Raw genomic sequence first — 23,248 nt, 5'->3', positions numbered from 1 at the left:
CCACTTGATCTGATACATTTACAACAGTGTTTTCACATCTAAGTAGTTTGGTTTAGATACTTCGGGATTAGTTTAAATCATCTGAATGCTCATATTTATTTCCCTGATAGTTTGATTCTTGCATGAATATCATATCCATACTGTGATGTCATAAATATTATAAATACATCTGATTATTCATTCAGTATATTATTTAATTGAAAGCTTTTCACCTGACTGCATGTTTCCTCTCTCTGGTTAAAAATAATCTACCTCAGCCATAACATATCAGAGAAACTAATCATATTCAGCCAAGAAGGTGGTTTCACGGAGAAACATTTCATGAAATTTATCCTTCGAGACCTGAAATTTCTATCCTACCTGAGTTGAAGGGGGCAGGGAGTGTCAACAACTGATGGTAAAAACGTATGTATTAAGTTACTGTTTGCCCTCATTTCAAAATAATTTGCACTGAACAATTCAACAATGTGTGTTGACGGACGAATGAAAACATCAGCGATATCCCCGGTGTATAAAAGCTTCAAAAAGCTAATTACAGTGTCAATTCTGACACTATTTCTGTACCGTCAGTGAGAACACTGTGATCACTAAGGAGAAACAACTAATTACTCAAGTTTACAGCTTGTCTATTGTCTGCATTCCAATGTTTATCACAGTGTTACAGAGTTTCAGCTACCATTAGCAGGTGTCAGATTGTTGTGTGTATACGAAGTTCTAAATACAGCTAGAAAGCAGAGTGAGCGGCGGTTTGGTTGCAGGGGTCAGCCTTTATTTATTTTTCATTTGGGGAGCTGGTGGAGTTTCAGGGAGCATTCAGAGGTTTTGTGTTAGAGGGTTCAGCGTTTGTACTGTATGTGTGTGCCAGACTCTTAGCTTTCCAGTGCTCTCCTCCCTTTCTGCATTCTTTACTCATTTTTCACCCTCCCCCCCCACCCACCCATTTGTGATCTGGTGCGCTGACCGTCTTTCTTTTGGTGTCAATGAGTTCAGCTGTGGCCCCTGTACCCCGTCCACCTAATCTGCTGCCCCTCCAACCATCCCTTCTGCTATCTCTCTTTCTTTCTCTCTCTCTCTCTCTCTCTCCGGCTGTTCGTTCCTCCCGGAGCACACTCTTCTCTCTCACTCCCTGCAGTCTCTCTCATCTTCGTATAATTTTGTCTACATTTCTACACTCCCCCTGGGTTCCTGCCCTTCCTTACAGTTTCATTTCATCTTTTTTTTTGCTTCCTGCTTCCTTTTTCAGTGTGCCTTTTTCCTCTATGCTCTTCTCCCTGCTTCCACATTACTCCTATCTCCTACACATATGGAAACACAGACAGGTATTGGCTGCACAGTCATTAGGTCAGAGGGTCTAGCAGGCACATGTCATCACCAGCACCCCTCCCCTCCCTCCCTTACTCATCCAACTGCTTCCTATCTTGTCTCGCTGTGAACAGAGCTGTTGTCATGAGAAAACCCTTATTTTATAAACATCACTAACAGATTTGCATACTCCTGTTTTGGTTGAGATTCTACAGTTTTGGAAATCCTATCCGCTAAATTCAAAAACGTATCATCTGCCAGCGAAAAAACAAGGAGGTTCCCAAAAATGTTGACATTACTGCACCTGGCAGTAACATGACATTAGATTCCACAGATCCCTCCTCCTCTTCTCTATCCTCTCCTGAGCTTATACAACACTGGCTCAGTGCCTTGGGTGAAGCGAGATAAAGAGCTCAGTGTGCTCACACTAACAGAGCAACATGTATGCATGCACACGGCAAGTATCAACTGATAACAGAGCAGATGGGCGTTATGCGGCCTCTTCAGCACCTGCGTAATACGTCTGTATTGATAACAGGCGGCAGATGTGGACACGTCAGCAAAACTGATAGGAGAAGCAGCAACAACACTGCATGGATGACAGAGTTTCACACGTACTGTACATGATAAGAGATAGGACTGTCATATAAGTTATCTAATTTTGCAGTGTCTACAGGTATAGGGTTGCAGGTTTGAAGTGATTAAAGAGGCCATCGTCCGGGTGCTTTACAAGAGCAGATCATATTGGAGATTACGCAGCTCAATAAAGCAACTGATAAAGTCTGTGAATGATTCCCTGCGAGAAAGTAGTCGATTTTGACTCACTTCCAACGTTAAATTCCAGAATTAAACACCGAAAACCGCACGGGGATGCAAAATACTCAAAATGACATGTCTTATCATTTTCATCACCTGAGCACAGGCTGTGAAGACCTGTGTGTATTTTTGTTTCCTAGTGCAAATCACATGAAGGTTACAAGATTGTCGAACAACTTGCTTGCTTGGCAGATTAAGAGGAAGGCCGGGAGTCTCACCTTGCAGCCTTCACAGGCGCTGACACCATAGTGGTACCCTGAGGACTTGTCCTGGCACACAAAGCAGGGCTTGTAGACGCGGGGCGGCGGGGGAGGTGAGGGCGGGCTTGGCACTATCTCCTCTGAGCTGGTACTCTGGGTCTCTATCGCTGCGAAGAGGAAAAGAGACACAGGAGGGGTTAGCGAACATTATCAGACAAGAGAGCCGACAGACATGCGGCGTTAATCGATATCAGTAGGATAAATACACAATCTCACGTGTAACCTCACACACATGCACCCAAACACACACGTCTTAAAACAAACTAGTCCAGACAGATGCACTGCTGACAACATCCAATACAAATCACCAGAAGGGGAACTTGCTCACTTTCTAACAATGTGTTTGAGGAAAAAAAAAAAAAAAAAAAAAAAAGACGGCAACTTCTTGATCAGGCGTTTTCAGATCTGCCACAGGAAAGACTCCTCAAAATGGGTTCAAAGAACAAGCACTTTCTAACACATGCACACATCACACACACACACACACACACACACACACACACACACACACAGAGATTATCAAGGCAGCCAGCCTCAGCAGAGTATTCTTATTTACAGCAGAAATGACGGCTTGTGTGTGTGTGTGTGTGTGTGTGTTACAGCAAGGAGCTGCATTGTTAGCAGGGCTCAAAGACACTTCTCTCCTCTGATACACGGCCTTGAGTTGTGCTTTATTTATTTTTTAAAATTATGGAGTAAGTGTGAAGGCTTGAAAACATTAAAAGAATAAAAGCATACAACAATAACTGCAGACACTTGACCGAGCAAGACAGATCTTTGCAACTTGTTTACGCCTAGGGTGACCAGACATCCTGAAAAATTCAGGACACTCTCGGATTAAGAGCAGTTGTCCCGAATCCCGAATCCTGTCCTGTTTGTCCCGAAAATTAACCATTAAGATAATAGTGATAGATAATATGAACAAGCTAAAAGTGAGAGCTGTCTGTATGCTGAGAGACTCTGCTTACGCTACTTGAGACTTGAAAACCTAAACACTTGACTTGACTCGAGACTTAAAGGCAAACATGCTGAAGAGACCTGACTTGGTGACACAATAATATTGAAAAACGCTGCACTGAACGTATTGTGTCTTTTGGATTGCTGCCAAATTGTCATGAATAATGAATAACATAACAAAGATACGCACAACAAGCTGCTGCTGTCACCAGGAAAAAATGTAGAAGACTCTAAATTCCAATGAGAGAGGCCTTTCATTAAATTATCAATTAGTCTACATGAATTAGTAGATCAATAGTTTTTTCTTACTCTCTGATCAAATCCCTTATATAGACTATTTAAGAGTATTACTGATGTGTTTTCACTTGCCTATTGCACTGATTAGGCTATCATAAATAACAGATTGTTGATGTCATTTGACCTGTTTTAAAGCAGATGATGGAGAATGCAGCCGCCACTGCGGGAGGAATTTGTGATAAAAATATCTAAAAAATGTGTTTGTAAGCTCCTTCAGTTTAATGACAATGTCAGCTGCTAAAAAAGGCGTTTAAAATGACTGTGACATATCTTTCACCTGTGTGTAATGTAAACACAGCCAGAACACTGCACTTCATATCATCCTCAGAGCCAATCCATCTATCTCTGTATTATTCAGGGTTAGAGTCTGATTTTACTCGAAATGATTCTATACATTTTAATTGTGACGTTTAAAACTAAGCCACCTGTTTGAGTCATTGGTTCAGTTGTTTCAACATGAAAATCAGGTATTATTGAGTTTATATAGTGACTGTCTGAAGTAAACATTACTATTGCTGTTCAAGAAACAATATGTAGTTATTTTTTAAATGCAAATTATTTGTAATCCTGTTCTGAATCTCTTCTTTATCAAATGAAACGGAAGTTGCAGTTGTGAGGACAGGGGAAGTGTAGCTGCAGGCAGCCATGAAGAAGGAGCGATCTGACATGTGTGTCACGCAGACAGATAGATGTGAGAGGCACCACAATGATGAAATGAATATATATGTTATGGATAATGATTTACACACTGTTACATACAACACAGTCATTGTGTTTCTTTTTCCTGATGACAGACAGTTGACTTTATGAACAAAAAATAATACATTTTAGCTTTGAGTTTTGACTTTCACACGTTTAACTGTTTGTTGACACTGAGTGTAATAATGTACTGGAGGCTACGCCCACCGTGACCACACCCACCCCAAATCCCCTGTCCCGAATTTCACCCATTCTCATCCGGTCACCCTGTTTACCCCCCCTACCAAACACACACATACACACACCTACCTCACTCCCTCTTGTATAATACCACACCAACAAACAGAAAGAGGCTGAATACATACAAACCAAACAACACATGAGCACTTTGTAGACTCACAGATTTTGTGTACTTGTGAACGTGGTAAACAAAGTGTCCCAAGATTGTGTGGAAGTAACCTGCTGTTGCCTTCATGTAATACATATTGAACTTTGACCTCAATCTCCTGTGTGTTGCAAAACGCGGCTCTTTAATCAAATACAAAAACACGAATTCACAATCAGACCTGTACCCTGTAGACTAAATAACCCCTGTATAATCCCTGTTTGCATATGCTGCCATTTTAAACTGCGTGTGTGTGTGCGTGTGTATATACTTGTAGTTTTTATTCAGATGCAAATACGATTCCTGAGTTTTGATATGCAAATGCATCATTGGCAGTGGACTAGTCACAACACAAAATTAAAACCTAGTACTCAATTATCAAGAAGACCTAAAAACAACAAAGAATCTGAGCCAACTTCATAATTCTGTCAGTACTCAATAAAAATATGCTTCTGTGATCTACATCTGTCTGGTTCACTCAGTATCCATACAGGTATACTATTTGCCCCTGTGTATCTGCAAGCCCGTTGCTCCGCCCAGCATCATCAGCTCAACAGAGGAGGGATTTGGGAGGTTGACAAGCAGCTCAGAAGCTGCCTGCAGCTCAGTGCTCGTGTGTAAATAAGCCATTTATATTTAACAGAGTGGGCTGGTTCAGCAGGCCTGTAGTACAGCTGGGAACACACTCCACGTGACGGCACCGCAGACCAACACAACGCTTTCAACTCTAATCGTACTGCATACTAGACAATAAAAGCAAGGATGCAGTTTCTCTCTCTCTCCACACACACATACATACATACATATACACATACACAGACACACTTTCCTATCCTTTTATAGTGTCCGTGTGCCCGTTTTCAGCTTGCCGATCTCCATGCACATGCAGCAGATGGTGCAGGAGAAGATTACATTCAGAACAACCAAAATAAACCAACCTGATGCCCAGATATGTTCAAGGCTTCCTGGAAAAAATAATAGACACAAGCGCCGCGCACCAAAATCTAGCCTCTCCGAAGCCTGTCTGTTATCTCTGCCGTCAGGAAAACATACAGCACATCCAAGCGGGTTTCAGGTGACGGGGACAGTTAAGCTAAACAGCAATAAAGATCACATTGCACACCTAACGGTGACACCCAATCAGGCCTTGGATATTAAGACATCTCATTTATGAGGCCGAGATATCATATGCCACTTTCACACCAGCAACAACCTCATCAGCTCTTGGTGCAAATGTGTCAATAGGGGGTTAAATGAGAGGGGCAGAATTGGTTTGAAATGTTTCGAAAGAGGCATATAAGAGTGACAGGCAACTTCTTATAATACGCACACCTGAGAGGAGTAAGATGCATTTGTTATTTACTTCAGAAAGCTTTTTGGTTTAACAAACAGATTTCTTTGGTAAAAAAGATTTTTGTTAAAACATAGAGATGTACGCGCAACAGCGGGGGAGATAAGAAAAATTGGAAAAAGCAGAAAGAGACTCTTCAAATGATGTAGGATGGAGATGAAGGGAGGAAAACAGGGAGGCAAAAAAACAAAGGACTATGACGCAATAAACAGCAATAAACAGACAAAAACACAAAACAGATGAAGTGATAAAAACGGCACACGCACAGGGAGTGAAGGCGAGGGTGCATTACTTTTGCTCGTGTTCTTTCTCTCGTACTTTTACACACCTGTCAGAATTTTATTTAAAATCGTAAAAGACTACAAATGGGAGCATTTAGAAGAATGCGTAACTTACTTCTACAATAAACTAGAAGGACAGAAGCATATAATAGTGTGAAATTAGTAAAGCTATTAATTTCAGAGGACATAACGGAGGGGAGGGATAAAGTTGAGCAGATGAGTGGACAGCATATGCTCATAAACAAGAATTATACCATTTCCCCAGAAAGAAGAGTTATACATGCTGTGGTGGGAGGATGAAAAAGGGGGAGGTGATTTTGTGCAATGGAGGTGAGAGATTCAGTCACAGATTGAGCCGGGAGGGTGAGTGTGAGAAGTAGGGGGGGAGAGACTGTCCTTTGCCCCTTATTGCCATTTTATTGGTGTCATTAAGGGCCATCTCTGCCCCATGCCACTGGGTCACACAGTCACCACACTCATGTCAAACAAATTAAACTTAAATAGAGCACCCCTTACATAACATGGCATATTTTCTCATTAGCAAAAAAAAAAAAACACCATTCACAGTTTTCAGCGCTCTTCTGCCTCTCTTGATGTGGACTGATTACGGCCATGCATTATTAGTGCGACCACGGAGCCGTTCATCCACGTTAAGGCTGCCTTCGTTAGAAACGCATAGCTAAACAGATGTGCCGCCCGCCCACACACACACACACACACACACACACACATAAAAATTGCATCCATGTCTACATGTACACAGGAAAGGAGCTTTTCCTAAAGCCATTAAAAAAAAAAAAGGCGGACACACACACACACACACACACACACACCACACACACACACACACAGAATGTACAGTCTTAATGAGAGCACCCATGGAAATCTGGGACACAAGGACAAGAGTCTGTGAGGGGGCTGGCGACTGTAATTAAATACAATGGCTGGCTTCTGGAGCCTTGTCAAGCTGAGGCATGGAGCAAAACAATGGCGGGCCTGTGGACGGAGAGGCAGAGAGGCTCAGTAGAGAGGACGGAGCTACTTAGCCCTTCAGCAGCCCTCACCCGGGCATTATTCAACACCAGCCTGCATCCAAGCTCTGATCAACACCAGCCATCACACAAGCCTGGCTATTGTGCGATCCGCAAAAAAAAAAAATCATACGCACAAACACTGGAAGAACTGACTCACACTAGCCTGGAGAGCTTCCCTCGATATCCTTGCAACATGTTAACGCTGGGAATGTGTGCGTTTGGCAAGGTTTCCCATCCAGAGCCTGCAAAGTCACCACTGCAGCTAATACTTGAGCTACAGCTAGATTATCATTTCTTTAGCCGAGAGAGGGCCAGCACATGTAGACATCAATACTCCCACACTTTGCTTGGGGGATACGGGCACAACCCTGAAAATAATGTTTTAATGAAAAACAGAAAGGATTTACTGATAAGGAATCTATTGTGTTTTGGTGGGAAGGTGAAACACAAACCACACGAACTGTATGGCAGCCGCGAACATTGTTAGCCAGACACAAGGCTGGATTCAAGTCTGCAGCCCGGCATGTTGTCAGACCAGTCCCAGAAGCGGGAATAAACAGCACAGTCCATCAGGTGTAACCAGTGAAAACAAAACCAGACACTGCTCTATACAAAACAGGAGAAGCCCTTTTAAAAAGGCGGTTTTGTGTGTAATGTCTGACCACTGGCTACAGCTGAAAACTAGCCTTTTGGTTACTCATATTTAGACTAACGTAAGCATTGATCCTGTTGAATTTAATCAATTACAAAAATGGGTCTAAACAATGTGTGAGTTGGCCATTTATTAACAAATACTCATCTCATAACACCGATTCTAAATATGTCAAATCTCCTCAATTTAATGTGATTAGATCTCTCCTTTGATATTCACATTCACAGACGAGTATTATGAAACACTCTACGTGTGTCTGTGTACACCCCCCAGATGTCTTAATAGCTTAATGTAGCGTGCCGTTCTCGAACTCGGAGCCAAAGCACCGGTGATTTAATTAAGTTCAAGTGTGAGTGGTTTGTAATGCCGTTCTTTGGATTCACTTTGCATACATCATGAGCCACAAGTGCACTTAGAGAGAAGCCGCGCCCCGTGCAGCCACATTCTCCATAGCCAATTACCGCATGACTAGACTTAAATGGACAAATATGCACGAGACACAAATGAAATCTATTCTGATGATGAACTAGTTGGAGCTGTAATACTGACAGTAGATAGCCTGGCTAACATCAGCACTTCAAAGGCATCAAGGCCAAAAAGACCACAGACCAACACACACACACACAATCACACACACACACACACAAATACACAAGCCCACCGGCTATTATCAAGCCTCCAGACTTTGGGCTGTCTCGGCCCAGTGCTGCTGAGCAGTTCTTGAGGTTCAGTTCTAGGTTAGTCCTCTGAGATTTGATTACCTTCATCCCCACTGGTTACTGGGCCCAGCTGTGAAGCATATTAATGAGATTTCACCATCATTAGGGGGGAGCTAACTACATTAGCAGGCTGGCTGGTTGGCTGACTGGCTGGCTGGACTGCGGTGAAGAGAATTGTAGAAAATGAAGGCAGAGGGGATGGAGGAGAGGGAGAGGGAGGACTTTGACAGGGTCTTCCACTTTGTCGACTCCTACTCAATCATGGACCATTGTGTTTCTATTAGGTTATTTGGACACACACATGCACGCATACGCACACACACATACACACACACATGCTCGCCATGTGTGACATACATGGAAGAACATATAGAGGTCCATTTGTCTTTCCATGCAGCAAGAGAAGAGACATCAGACAGGCCACTTGTGCCACAGGCTGCTACATTAAGGCTTGCTTTGAAGTCTGCTTAAAATAATGAAGTGGGATGGGCAATGGAGCAGCCTCGGGGATAGAGACCATCTTGCAAAACCCTGGAAGTTGTAGGCCAATGTATCATGCAAGTTCATAAAAATGACTGGCAGCAACTTAAGAGCTTTTATGTGCAGTGAAACAGTCCAACAAGTGAGCAGAGAAGAGCATTAGTCAGGCACAGAGCTGGACTTTTTCTAAATATTCAGACTTTAATTCTGGTTTCCATGTCAGGAATGTGGGGAAGCAGCAGGGAAAACGATACACACACACACACACACACACACACAAACACACACACATACACACACACAGGGATGCTTTGTCAGCACTCTTCAATTACTGAAGGGGGAAATGGGACTATTTCCTTGCTTACAGGGAAATCCTGCCATTCTCTAACAAAGCGTCATAACAGCTCTCCGCTGAAAATGGATGGGTCTCCGTTCACTGCCTTCACACTGATTACCGACAGCAAAGCCACCAATGCCATCTGAATATGAGACGGGGGCGAGGGCGGGGGCGCGTGCGCGATCACACACACTGGAAGGCGTGCACAGGCTGACAGCTGTAAGGAGAGTGACAGTGGAGTGTGTTTGTGTTCAAACACAGAGTGCGAACAGTTATTGGATGGGAGAAGGGGAGGAATCTGGCGGCAGTGCAGACAGGCATAAGTGAAAACACACACACACACACACACACACACACACAGGGGAAGGAGATCTTGTGGAGGTTAACACGGGGCAAGAGAGCAGACAGCTAGCCTCCCGCCTCCCACATTCACTGTAACTAAATCCAGCCTCTCCACCCCCCGACTCCCGCCACTTTCACCTTCTTTCCTCTTATTCCTACCTGTCCCCATCACTGAGTTTGACATTCTTCTCCTCCTACTGCTCTCTACAACTTGTGTTATGCAAGGCAGGAAGTAAGAGGAAGTCCCCTTTCACTCCTTGAATCCTTCGGTCCATCCTTGCCAAAAATGATTCTTATAATTTAAGGGGGCCATGGATATTAGACTAAGCACACAGCTGACTTCTGATTACCGTCACCGAGAAAGAATACAACTGCACAAACAATCATACATACCCATCTGAAATAAACAATTCAGATTCCCATAAACATCTCAGGCAAGGTGTAAACAGTGTAAAGCTTATCAGTTATCACCACAAACACATTGTGGATTTGTCTAGCCTCTGTAGGCTGTACGTAAAATGGTCTAATATACGCATTTATCATTTGAGCCACAGCCAGCAAAAGGCCCAAACATAGTGCGCAACACGCCTGCAGATGCAAACAAATCACAATGGATCACAGGTGAAGTTTTAGAGCATAGGCAACAGACGCAGCAAAAGACTAAATGAAATTATAGAAGTGTTTGTTAGGCTATTTGAGGCTGGCCATTTGTTACTGCTCTTACATCGTGCATGTTCGTGCAGCGTACAAATGTGTGTGTGTGTGTGTTTCAGTGAGGGCGAGTAAGGAGGATTACTGAGGATCCCCCCTCCTAGGTTGTGCTCTACTTAAGCTGCTGCATGTTTATCTTGCAGTCTACCTTCTCAGAGTAGAAAAAAGAGAGAGAGACAGAGAGAGAGAGAATGCATGGAGATACAGGGTGCTGTCACTAATAAGTCCTGAAGCAAAATAATGCAAACATACAACATCTGCATGTTACACAACACAACCATTCTAGGGGAAAAAAATCCAATTCTGACACTATATAGCGTTTCTAACAGAGTCATCATATATTTTTAATTCATACAGCTGACACCATGGTGGGTCTAGTGCAAAGGAAGGAGGGGTATGGATCAAGCTGGGAGCTTAATCTGATTCTAATATCATTTTCTGCACGGAATGACACATCACTTCCACTTAAGGGAGTATGGTGTGGTCCACATTTCAGAGAAATGACAGTCTGCTGTTTTGCAACCATTGCAGATATTCAAATTTTGCAGAGAGGGCAGAAATTGATGTGACAGTTCAGAGCTCTTACGTAGTGCGTTTGAAGGCTACACTGGCTCCGAGACCAAATTTTGATGGATAGCGCTCCAAATTGGGACCAAATAACTCCCCCATCTAGAGTGTTACAGCAAGAAAAACACACACATACGTGAGTGATAGATGAGGGTCCGAGCAGAGGCCGAAGGGCAAGGCGGTGCAGAGTAAGGAGTCTTTCTTGCCTGTTATGACGATCCCTGCTCAACACCAGGAAATGGTGGTGTTTGTCTTACGCCAAGAGTGGGGAAAACACCAGGTTGTGTTTAGCAGGGGTAATTAATGGTATCTTTACATCTGGGTGAGGTAAGGTGTGGGAGGTTGTACGGGTATATGTGAATATGTGGCACTATATCATGCGTTTTTTTTTCTGTTTGATTAGGAAGACACCCAACCTGCCTGTTTACACATTTGAATGCATGTCGTGTATGTACTGTATGTGTGTGCATGATAGCCTGTGCGTGTGAACGTCAGCATGTTCTTGTTTAGGACGGGCCTGGTTTTTATCAGCCCACCAGCCCCCACCATGTTCCAAAGCCCTCCTCCAGGGCCCCAAGATAACTTCCCTCTCCACGCTGCCAGGCCTCTGAAATAACAACACACCAGGTTTTCCTATCACTGCTGCCCCAGCAAATGGAGACGGAACTGAGAACATGTGTGGACAAACTAGTGCGCGGGGGAGGGCGACAGGGGGAGGGGCAGCGAGAGATTGAGCAGATGGCAAAGGTGAGGTCTATGGGGGCTAGACTTAAAGCAGCGACTTCATGTTAACCATAGTAGCTCTTCTGTGCTGCTGCTGCTGCTGCTGCTGCTGCTGCTACCACATGCTGGCCTTTGGTACAGTTATTTTTTAACATAATATAGAACAGAATGCGCCAAACTCCTACACCATAAATAAAATTCATAATCCTATAATCACTCAAATGTTTGTGGATCTACTTGTGCAAAAAAAAAAAAAAAAGCATCCAAAGACAACCATCTTGCCGGAGAGAGACCACAAGTTCCCTGGCAACAACGCTCCCCTGCAACCCTGAGTAACACGGTGTAACTCTACCCAGCAGCTGTCTAGGCCTGCTGACTGACAGTGGGACTATGTGAGTTGGCAGTTGCCCCGGGGTGACTGGAGATATTTGGCATGAGCTGATGGTGTGGGACATGGTGGTGGGCACAAGGGGGCAAAAGGCAGCCTGTATCGGCCAGCGGATGCCAGGATGTGGACAGGCACAGCAGTGTGTTTCAGCCGCCTGTAACACATGTCAGGCTAGGGTGTGGACTCGAACACTCCAAATATCCAATGTGAGAGTGTGTGCATTCTGAGCATACAGTTGCAACACGTCTGCTCTATTAGGATGCTTTGACACCCTGTGGTGTCGGCGCATATGTGCTTACCCCCCCCCCCCGCATGTTTGCATTACGGACAGCCTCAAAGCTTCGTCACAGCGAAGAGCTAAAGACAGGGAGTTTAACTTAACGGGAGGAGCAGGCCTATGATTAGCGAGCCTTTTCCGTGGCTAATCCACATGATGAATACAGGCAGTGTTTGCCCACACTTGATCCTCCATTGAACATTGAATCTATGTTTGTGAGATGATCACACGCATGTAGCAGCTGTATACAACCAGCTGAGCGATACGACTGACCCACATTAAGAAATGAAGGGAGGGCGAGAGAGCTGGGAGCAGGAAGAGTCAGGCTGTGAGACAGAAACAGGGGCTGATGAAGACAGAGAGAAGGAGGAGGAGGAGGAGAGAGCATCTGAGGAGAAAGCAAACATTTCAAATGCAGGCCCCAAATAAAGCTGTGCATGCTGGAAGGTGTAACCACCGCGTAACCTCCCTTTGTCAACTCTCTCCTAGCAAATGAATACATCCTCCTTGAGTGACTTACGGCTGCGATACCTCACGACGCATAATTCAAACTCAAGGTCATCATTGTATCATAACATGAACACACAAGAGTGCAACCGCAGCCTTTTACAAAGTGGTCTTTAATGTTACCACTCTGACTGTGAGAATGGCTTCATGAAACATTAAGCTTCTCTTTTTACAGAGTGCCTGCGCTGGTTAATTATAGAATTGTGCGTGAGTGGATGCCAGTGTGTGTGCTTTTTCCTCCTGCGATAACAAACTGCACTCATGCATACTAAGAGACAGGAGGGTGCCAAAACATGACCTGGGCCTAGCAAATCCAGAAGACTCGCTGTGTGGTCTAAATAACACCCAGTATGGATTACTTGCCTTTTTTAAAAAAATATATTAGTCATCTGGGCTGATGCTCTTCTCCAGAACCACTTAGAATAAGTGCAGCAGCCAAATAAGCTTCAAGTCCCTCTACTCCTGTAAAATCCAAGGTCAACGACATTACAAGCAACCAGTAATAAGGAGTGCAAGGGTCCTGAGACCTTAAAGTAATCAAGGAAGAGAGAAGAGCTGAGAAGGACATAAAATGGTTTAAAGTCTTTTAAGAACAACAATTGAGCGTAGTTGAACGATTTGGGACTGATGATTTTAAATAATGGGGGGGGATCATGAACACATTTCTGCCTTTAGCATTAAAAAAAAAAACAATCACAAGTGAAGAAACACTGGAAAAGGCATTTCATACACCATTATTCTGTCCACCAGCACTGAAAATACATCCTTACACATTAACCAGGCCCTATTCATCTTTATTGAGCTAAGTGTCACACACAGTGCCTCTCTGTGTTTGAAGGCCAAAGGACCTTCATGAATGCTTATGCTCGAGTGTTTGCTCTTCACTCACTCTAACAGAGAGGTTATCTGCCCATTGATACTCGCTAATCCAATGTGACTGGCAGCATTCAAGGCCCTCCGTTCTTAAGCGCATATTCAGTGGAGGAAACGGGTCATACATATGGAGGGAGGCAAAGGGCTATTTGCATTAGAGGGCTGAAAGTGGACTTGGAGAGGCCAGGAGGAGGTGGAAAAGAAAACAGAGGGGAACAAGGAGATCAAGAGAGAAGGGAGAAAAAGAAGAGGCTCATGAGGATCTGGGGAGGAGAAGAGAGGATCACCAGGGACAGGCTTTGTCATGTTAAACTGCCTCTCTCGACCCATGTTCTCCCTTTCCCCTCCTCTCTGCCTCTCCCTCGCTCTGTGGATAACACAATAGTCAATCACAGGGGAATAGATTACGAGGGTTTGATCTTCTCGACTTCAGAGCGGGAGCATGACAGTGGAAGTGGGGGAGAGGTCGCGAGTGCAGCGTGTGCGTGACTCGGTTGGATGAGAGGCGTGTGTTCAACGATGCTAAATAATGTGCCTTCTCACCAGGCCCTTTCTCTTAAAAAAATCCAGAAACCCCATTTAGGTTTGTCACTTCGTGTACTCGTCAACATGAGTTAGAGCTAATAGTTAAACTCACTTGTAATTTACCTCCGCCTTCAAGCCCCAGCAGGCTATCGTGCATTCCTCTACTGTACATGACACCCATAATGACAACAGTTCCCTTCATAAATTAGCTCAAAGTACAAATGTCAGGGTTGGAGTTGAAAGCGTATTATTGCGCATGTAAATGGAGGCATTTGCAAGGGTGTGGACAAGAAGATGCAGCAAGCATGCCATTATCCTGTCACTGGTCTGTTAAAGAGCTCAATGACGCCGGAATCTGAAGGGGTTAGTAGGTCAGCAAAAGGGTCAAAATGGCCTTAAGACCTCTAGGAGACAGCTGACATATTTAGAATAGTCAGACGCAGAGGGGAACAAGCTACCTGGTAAGACAGAAACTAACAAAACAACCACTCTGGCTGTTTTGTAGGCCACCACACATGCAGAACATATTCTACAGATATGAAACTGCAGTCACTGATCAACTTGAGCACACATCTGACCAAAGACCAAAAATAAGGCGGCTAACAAAGATCACAGAGGTACCTTTAAACACTCGAGCCTCGATACTGCACGGCAAGCCACTGCTCTCCTGCTCATGCCCCCCCCTAATGATGACTGATGATGACACACATTTGATTCAGTTGTCTGATGTGTAGTGTCAGGGGGCTCCTTAGTAGAAGATTTGGGCAGAGCGAGGGGAGAACGGGTGGGCGGGGAGAGGTAGACTCATTTGTCTTTAGTGTCTGCGCTAATGCCAAAAAAATTAAAAAAAATAAAAAGTGAGGTGCTTGTCGATAGCGCTGGGAGGTTCAGTTAGCTCTGTGCTTAGGAAAAATGGCTGATGAGAGCAGGCAGAGTCATCAAGGGAGCCCAGTGGGATGTTACTAGAATTTAATGAAGGACATGTTTAGCTTCCTCGGGTATGGGTTGTGCTTCTCTCTTCTCTCTGTGTCTGTATGTGTGTATGTGTGTGTGTGTGAGTGTGTTGTCTGTGCCTCTGCAGACACTAATTTCCTGCATGGATCCCTGACCTTTCAATGTAGCCTGGAGGGAGCCATTTGATCATGGCACACACACACACATACACACACACACAAACACACACCATTTCCTGTGATATGGCTGGCCACAAGTCAGTGGACTGGTTTAGAAAGACAACGTTGTTCTCTCCCTACGGTCAGTCTTTATAAAAAAAGGAGGTTTTTAACATAGAATACAGCATAAATACATTTTTTGACAGAGGTATCGGTCTGGCGCGTTCTCAGAAACAGCAGCCTGTACAGAAATAATGGCAGAGCTAAAAAAACATGGCAGGCTTATGTGCACAGGAGCAACACAACACTTCAAAAAATGCCACTGATGTAAAGGTTTAATGTTAATGTTTTGTTTTGCAGATGTGATCATCTACAACTCAGCCGGAGAGGATAATCACTTGTACGCATAAGAATGTCTCTCCTTGCCTGAGTCTCCATATAATGTGTCAAAAATACTGGTGAAAAAATAAAGGATATGTATGTTTGCACACATGGATTATGGTTTGCAGCATGTGTGCGCGCTAGTAAGCACGCCTGCCAAAAACAATGAGTGGGAGTAACCTGAGCCGAGCCCTCAGGTGAGCCTGGTGTTAATGCTTCCACTTCTCCCTCCTGTCCTCTTTCCCTCTGGGGTCCAGTTAACCCCGGCTGGCCTCTGTCGACTGCTCCGTCTCTCGGCCTCGTGACCCGGGCCTCATTATGACCCTTGGGGTGACTGCGTGCCGTTTATTGTGACCCAGTTCCACTACAAGTAGGAATGCACGCCTCTCCCAGTTAACTCCGTCCATTAAGCTAAGTGGGGCCCATCAATTATTCAATAGTTTCCAATGTATAATTCAAGGGATATGGGGGACTGTCATGAATAGCGACACACACAGGTGAGGACAGAGCACAGTGCTTTCAGTTCTCGATTGCCTTATTACATATATGTAAGCCGACTTGTTCAGTGTGACGAGAGGGAAGTTGGGATGCCGCAACAACGCTAATGTCAACATGTGATGAATAAGTAAGCAGCATGGTGTAAGAAAGTGGATAAACAATTAGATCAGATTAGATGACCAGGAAAATGAGGAGACGGGAGAGTTACAGGAAGAGAGGGCTGCCAGAGGGATGGTGAGAAAACAAAGTGATACACAGCAAGAGACTGTCACAGAGGAGATGCCAGGAAAGCCGTGTCAAGTGAAACAAGTGTTAAGAGTGAAAATGGAGGTAGCATAGTGAGAAAATGAAACGTGTGAAAAGAGGAACAGAAAGGGATATTGCGTTTATTTTTGTGCTTCTGTCTTGATTTATAAATCACAGTGGATTGAAAACTGAAGAGAGAGGAAGAAGAGAGGAAAATTAGGGCAGCGCATTAAAAGTGAGAGAAGGCAGCTTTACAGTGCTACCCCCCCCCACCCCCCACCCCCCTCTCCGCTGCTCTCCCCGCTGTGTAGGCGTGGGTCCTGGGGGAGCCACCGATGTTAATACAGTTATTAAGCCTCTCCACTGAAGCCTGCTCCACCTCCTCAACCCTCAGCATCAAGGAGCTCTCTGCCTGCCAGGCAGCGGGCAAGCTCGCTTGCTTCCACAATGAGATCAAACAGTCCCAAGTAGGCCAGCTCAGGGGAAGCCGGTGATGGAGCTACCCGCTGAGCAGTGAGGGCAGGTGGGGTTGGGTATGTCAAGCCCAAGGAGCATCCCAGCAGGCTTTAGAGAAGGGGGGGGGGTGGGAGAGTATGCTTCAACCTTGCAGCGGTTCCTCCTTCCCTTCCTCCTCCTTTTAAGTCAGCTGACCAAGATTCCCATGCATCTCTTCCTGGTGTTGGGGATTACAGCCATGAAAGGCTTTAGCAAGCATATGTGCAAGAGCGGATTTCTTTTCCTTTCTAGCTTCGAGATGTATGTAGCTATGGAGGTTGATTAGAGGTGAGAAGTGTGCGGGGAAGATGGAGCTGGGTGGCCGAGTTAGCGAGGAGCGCTGTAGGCTAGACTTTCATGTGCAGCGAGGAAAGCCCTCTCTCAGGAACATGGCTGGTCACCACTGCAGCAGAGGGACATGTGTGTAGGTGCATGTGTCTAATCGCTGCATTACATCCAATCCATAATTCATACCTGGGAGGGAAGATTAGTGTTGCCATTCTTGCCTGTAGCCAGAAGGAGCAAATTTGGGCAGCCATGCAGATTGCACGCAAGGTACTTGGTAAAAAGCATCCTAGTTGCCATCCATCTGCCCCGCACTGTTTCACACCTCTATAGCCCAAATGGCTTCATTTCAAGAAAGCTGAAAATGCAATGAGGCTGGACAGTGGAAATAGGTTTTTCCAAGACAACTGGGCCACACACATTAAGGTTATTTAAAAAAAAAAAATTGCTGAAAAAACTGAGAGCATACATGGGGCTTTTGTCTCATGACGCCTGATACGAATGGATAAAGAGATGGACAAGATAAAGACAAATGCTGTAATGTGCTAAATAGGACGGAGATATAGGTCATTCTGTACCAGACTCAATTTGCAAACGCTGGCCTGTTGGCAGCCATTGGATGCAGGCCAAGTCTCCATCAGTCGCACTAGAAAACTAATAATATCAAGTCACCCAGCCAAGTCTCTCTCTCTCTCTGTCAGTTGTCTCCCTTCACTTATTTCCTTGTTCTCTTCCTTTTTGTTCAGAGGAGAAAAGGGCAAAAATCCAGAGGCCAAAAATGACATTAAACCCCCTGAAAGGCTCCACAGAGATTATTGTTTGAAAATGCCAGCTCTCCCGGAGCCCCCCCTTCCTCTCCTGATGCCTGAGATCTCTCTCTCTCTCTCTCTCTCTCGCTCTCTCTCTCTCTCTGTCTCCCCTTCCCTCCCTCTCGTTTTCTTTCAGCCAAGAGGTGCTGACAGCCCAGACACAATAATCCAGCTCAATTGTGGAACCGCCACGGTGGCAGCAGTGCTGTGCAAAAGGTTTCCCACGTATGGCGCGAGGGCAAAGCAGGGTGTCACGTCGTGGCTGTGGCACAAAACAACACCGCTACAAGCATCAGGGCCGGTCACCAGTTACTATGGGGTGCCGTGCTGTGCGACTTGACAACTCTGGTTCAAACTGTTGTCACCTTTTACATTAGTCAGCTCTCTGGCTGGAGCAGAGATGGAGAGGGGGAGAAAGCGCTGGCTATCAAAGAGGGCTCTTCTCCTTCTGATTTTATTTCAACAAAGCACAGTGGTGGTTTCCACTCTGATCACATTGCTCTAATTTAGAGACGCCAAACAAAAAGGTGCGTATGTGTGAGCGCAAATGGCACGAAATTCTTGAGAGTAAAAACGGAGGATCTGTGATTTGTGAGCAAAGGCAAAAGCAAAAAAGAACAACCGTGAAAGAACAACCAAATAAATAATTTAGTCTACTGCATCATATCCATGAGCAGAATTGGTGAACAAATGCCCCTCTTCATCCCTCTCTTTCCTACCCTGCCTTCGTTTTTTTAGCGACTATAAAAAGCTTTCCTCAGGTTACTGTTAAAAATCCCGTGGAATAACAGAATGTACCCTCTCCGTTCTAAGTGCCGCATTGCTGCATATTTCCCTATCAGCCCACCCATTTTCCTCAATCTGAAGGAACATCCGGGCCGGAAGGACAGTTGAAAAGACAGACTGGGAATGAGGAATAGAGAAAAAAACATTTATGTGTCTAGTTTCATCCAGAATGGAGGGCTCATGTCATCTTGAAGGCTTTTTCTCATTTTCTCACCCATTGCATTGTCTCTGGGTATGAAATGTTCAGAAAAAGAGCACCAGCAGGCCTTCAACTTAACCCTACGAGGGCTCTTGGCAAATGAACTAACAGCAAAGAGGGCTGTGACATGGCTATTTTTCACAGAACAATGATTGCTCCTCAGCATCTGACAAGAGCACTTAATTATTGTGATATCTACCGAGCAACTATCTCGCTCTCTCAGCCAAGGTACTTCACTAACAATGGCCCAGATAAGACACTACAGGTCGCCCCAAAGGTTAGACAATACGTCTCTATGAAATGAAGGGCCTGCTTGATATCGGAATACCTCCCTTTTAACACACAGTGGCTCTATTCATAAACAGGATCCAGTTGTTTCTCTTTCACCTCTCTTAACCTACACGTGTTCAGAGCTGCTCAGCTACAGGGCATCTCTTGGCTCACACAATGCTAATATCACAAACAGGGTTACAGGGAACAAGCGGCCTGTAACCTGAGCATGCTTGCCTCCTTCAGTTGAACATGCTGTCCTATCCATCACCATCCAACACTACACTCTTCCCTTCCCACCTCCGCCGCCGCACTGTTGGCAGTCTATTTCATCCCGGTCCCAGGTGGGCCTTTAAGAGTCAAATGTCAGAGGCCGGGCTCCAAACAGACACGTAATGAATATGAAATGATTCAGAAGGGCTGTGGGAAAGAGAAGAGAGTGGCGTCCAGACAGGCCGAGCTCCTCTGTCACCAAATGGGTGCTGGGTTGAGCCAGGCTGAGCTGGTCTGGGCCGGGATGATATGAGAGAGAAGCAGAGACATGATACACAATATGGATATCTAAAGTTACTTAAGAAAGAAGCCTCCATAAATCAAAACATACAGAAAGGACTTGTCTTCCTCCAAATTCGCCCTGTGCGAGTCCTGAGGGCCTGTTAAAGACACCGACACCGGCAACAAAGCGAGGCAAATAAGGACTCCAGTTATTAACCGCAATGAGATCATCTGAAACACTGAGGCATCTCTTCTATCTTAGGAGCAGGACTGCTAGCTTATTAAAAGCACAACAGTAGCCGAGGGGACTTTGTTTTTGTGTGCGCAAATAAATAAGAATAAGTTTGAGTGATTCAGCACTCTCTCTTCTTTCTTGCATAAAACACAAACATGAGCTGGGGCAGAGTGTGCTCTCTTGCGCCTTAGTTAACAACGCTGACTGAGACAGCAGCAACACGGTGCTATTTTTTTACCCAGACAGCAGGAGAACTGCCAGGCTCTTGTATTTTTAGCACACTAACCTCTACCCTATTTTCTTGACTGCCCCACTCTCTAAATAGGAGGGCATTCCATTGTGGTGTGTGTATGTATGTATGTGTGTGTGTGTGAACTACTTGAGGTGTACACAGTTGTCATCCATGTGATGTTAACACAGATCCCCAGAGGGAGACTGAGGATGAGTGTGTTGGTGGAAGCAGCGGCCCTATGCTTTGGCCTGGAGCTAGTGGCCTGAGAGGAAGCGTGGCTGACTGCACAGGAGAGGCTGAGGCAGGCAGTGGCCCTCCGCAACTGATGAAACAAGGCAACATTCCATGTAATCACTCTATATATAGCGGATGCTGGAAAAAGGGGGGTTTGGAGGGCAGGAAATCTTGTAAAATATGAGGAAAAATTAGGGCAGGCGAGCATTAAAGATTAATCGTGACACTGACTGCCCGGCTCAGGCTTGCCATGCAGAGAATGCCACCATGGAGATGGGAAACAGAGAGGGAGAGAGAGATAAAGTGGGAGAGAGAAAGGAGACACTTTGGGAATGAAAATGCCTCGCAGATGAATTCTGGGGTGATGAATGTCCCTGGTTCAATACCCAGATGAATTTATGTGTGTTCCATTATGAGAGGGTGGGGATGAAACATGGAGATAGGGGCAGAGAGATGGGAAGGAGTGAGAGAGAGAGAGAGAGAGAGAGAGAGAGAGAGAGAGACCTCTTTCAATGTGCTGGTGAGCTAGCCATGCAGAGCCCATTGCGAACAAGCCATCTGTAGAGATAAGTAAAGAAGTGATTACAACAGGCCCAGCTCAATTTCTGACAGTTGACGCTTGACTGCACCCGTAGAGCCGAATTGATTTAAATGAAGAACCTATGAATATTTTAGAGGGTAGAAACCCCCTTTAACCTGAACTGTTTCGATCTCCCTCCCACCCCTGTATATATATGTGTGTGTGTGTGTGTGTGTGTGGAATATGTGTGTGTGTGTGTGTAACAGGACAGACACAGGGGAGAATGTAATTATTGATAGTGAGATTACGGTCCTATTGTCACAATGTCTGCAATCAGCTGCCTTCTTTAAGCCCTGATGAATCAATGACACTGCCTGGATCTTTTCTGTCTGCTCTGCTTTGTTCATCAAAGTGGGCTTTGCAGAGTACACCAACCCTTGTTTGGGGATTTAGCGTCAAACCAAACTGGTGTACACTACTCTCTGACTGATGCCTCCGGCTAATTCTCTCTACAAACAAGCTAGGGCCCATCGGTGGGTCTGAGCGTGTGTTTGTGTGCACAAAGGAAAAAAAAAAATGCCTGCACAAAATATGCTGAATTTCTGACATACTCAATATGGAATGACGCTGCAAAATGCCACCGCCGGGAGAAATTAAAGGTTGCCAGTCAGCTGTAGCATTGTTTGTGTGTGTCCAAAAGCCAGTTTCTCTGCCAGTGTTCAAGGTGATGGACCACACCCACTCGTTACACCTTCAAAAAAATGACAGAAACTATGGGCACTGTCACAAAAAAAATAAAATAAAATAAAATAATAAACATGTATCCCTGTTGCTCTTGGTAACCTTGCAGCGTGGTGAACATCCCATTCTGAGGGCATCTCTATAAAAAGGGCAGCAACAGCTTTGAAGGTTGGTGGCAAGGTGCCGTTTTGGGAGCGAGTGATGGCAGGTTGTGAAATGCTGCCCTGCGGCTTTTCCCAGGAGAGCAGAAGCGGCGGTGTTGAACTCCCTTCACCCCTTTGCCATTACAAACATACCTTGATGACAAAATGTGTTATTGATGTTCACCTGAAGGTGAAAGCAGCAGGCGTGTTTCTGTGGACATACTGATCTCGCTCCCTCTCTCCCTCTCTCTCTCTCACACACACACACACACACACACTAACACACACACAGTGATGATCAGGCTACTAAATCACTGTCGCCATTGGCTGAAAGGGGGTTAGGCAGACGTGGCGCAATATGGAGCCTGCTTGACGCTCTCCCTTTCCAGGAAGAACAGGGGACCTTGTCTGAATGCTGTCCATCTATCCTGCCAGTTCCATCATCGTCAGGATCATCAATGCCCCAGGAGGAAAGGCCCATTCTCTCATCAGTGTGTCCGTGTGCGTGGACATAAAAGAGCATGCAGAAGATATTATAAGGCTCAGGGACTTGGCACTGACATAAAGGTCAAACACTGCAGTTCAGGAATATTAACGTCTGGGATTTGCATTACTGCTTTATGTCAATAAAGTCTCAAGTTGTAATTTTGCTTAAGTTGTAAGCAGCTTTGCCAAGAAACCCTGAGTGGATTGATCAAGAAAATAAATTTGGTACTTTATGTTCTGCAATTATAGATGACCCCTTTCTCCAGCTGTTTATGACAGCAAAAGCCCTTCAATGTCAGAAACTGACAGTACTTCAGCCAATTCTGTTTAGGGACAGGACGAGCCGCTCTCTGTTTATGCTCTTTTGTTCATGTTTATTCCCAATTCTCTGCATACACTTGCCAAATAAAATGTGCATTTATAAATAAAGGGGGGGAGGAAGTGATCTTCACAGCTCTTTTGCAAGGCCAGCACCAATCTGCTGGCCAGCATAAAGTCCAAACACATTACCCACAGTTTTCCATGTTGCTGCTTAACAGCACAAAAAATTAAGGACGCGTTGCTGCGTTGTCTGATGCTGCAGTCTCTCAGAAAGCCA

The 23,248-nt window shown here is 45.0% G+C and overlaps 1 protein-coding gene across 10 annotated transcripts in view; it reads right to left on the bottom strand.

Annotated features, from left to right (window-relative positions):
• The window catches only part of raraa (retinoic acid receptor, alpha a), a 149,324-nt gene that overhangs the window by 15,716 nt on the left and 110,360 nt on the right, over window positions 1–23,248 (bottom strand). For all 10 annotated transcript variants that reach the window (XM_067575786.1, XM_067575785.1, XM_067575782.1 and 7 more), the window contains one exon: window positions 2,337–2,485. In XM_067575786.1, the coding sequence (XP_067431887.1) occupies window positions 2,337–2,485 (149 nt within the window). The remainder of the gene's footprint in view (window positions 1–2,336; window positions 2,486–23,248) is intronic.

The sequence above is a fragment of the Thunnus thynnus genome, chromosome 20, assembly GCF_963924715.1.
Source record: "Thunnus thynnus chromosome 20, fThuThy2.1, whole genome shotgun sequence".
NCBI lineage: Eukaryota > Metazoa > Chordata > Actinopteri > Scombriformes > Scombridae > Thunnus > Thunnus thynnus.
The sequence above is the reverse complement of the archived record's forward strand: the minus strand, read 5'-3'. Positions and strand labels throughout refer to the sequence as shown.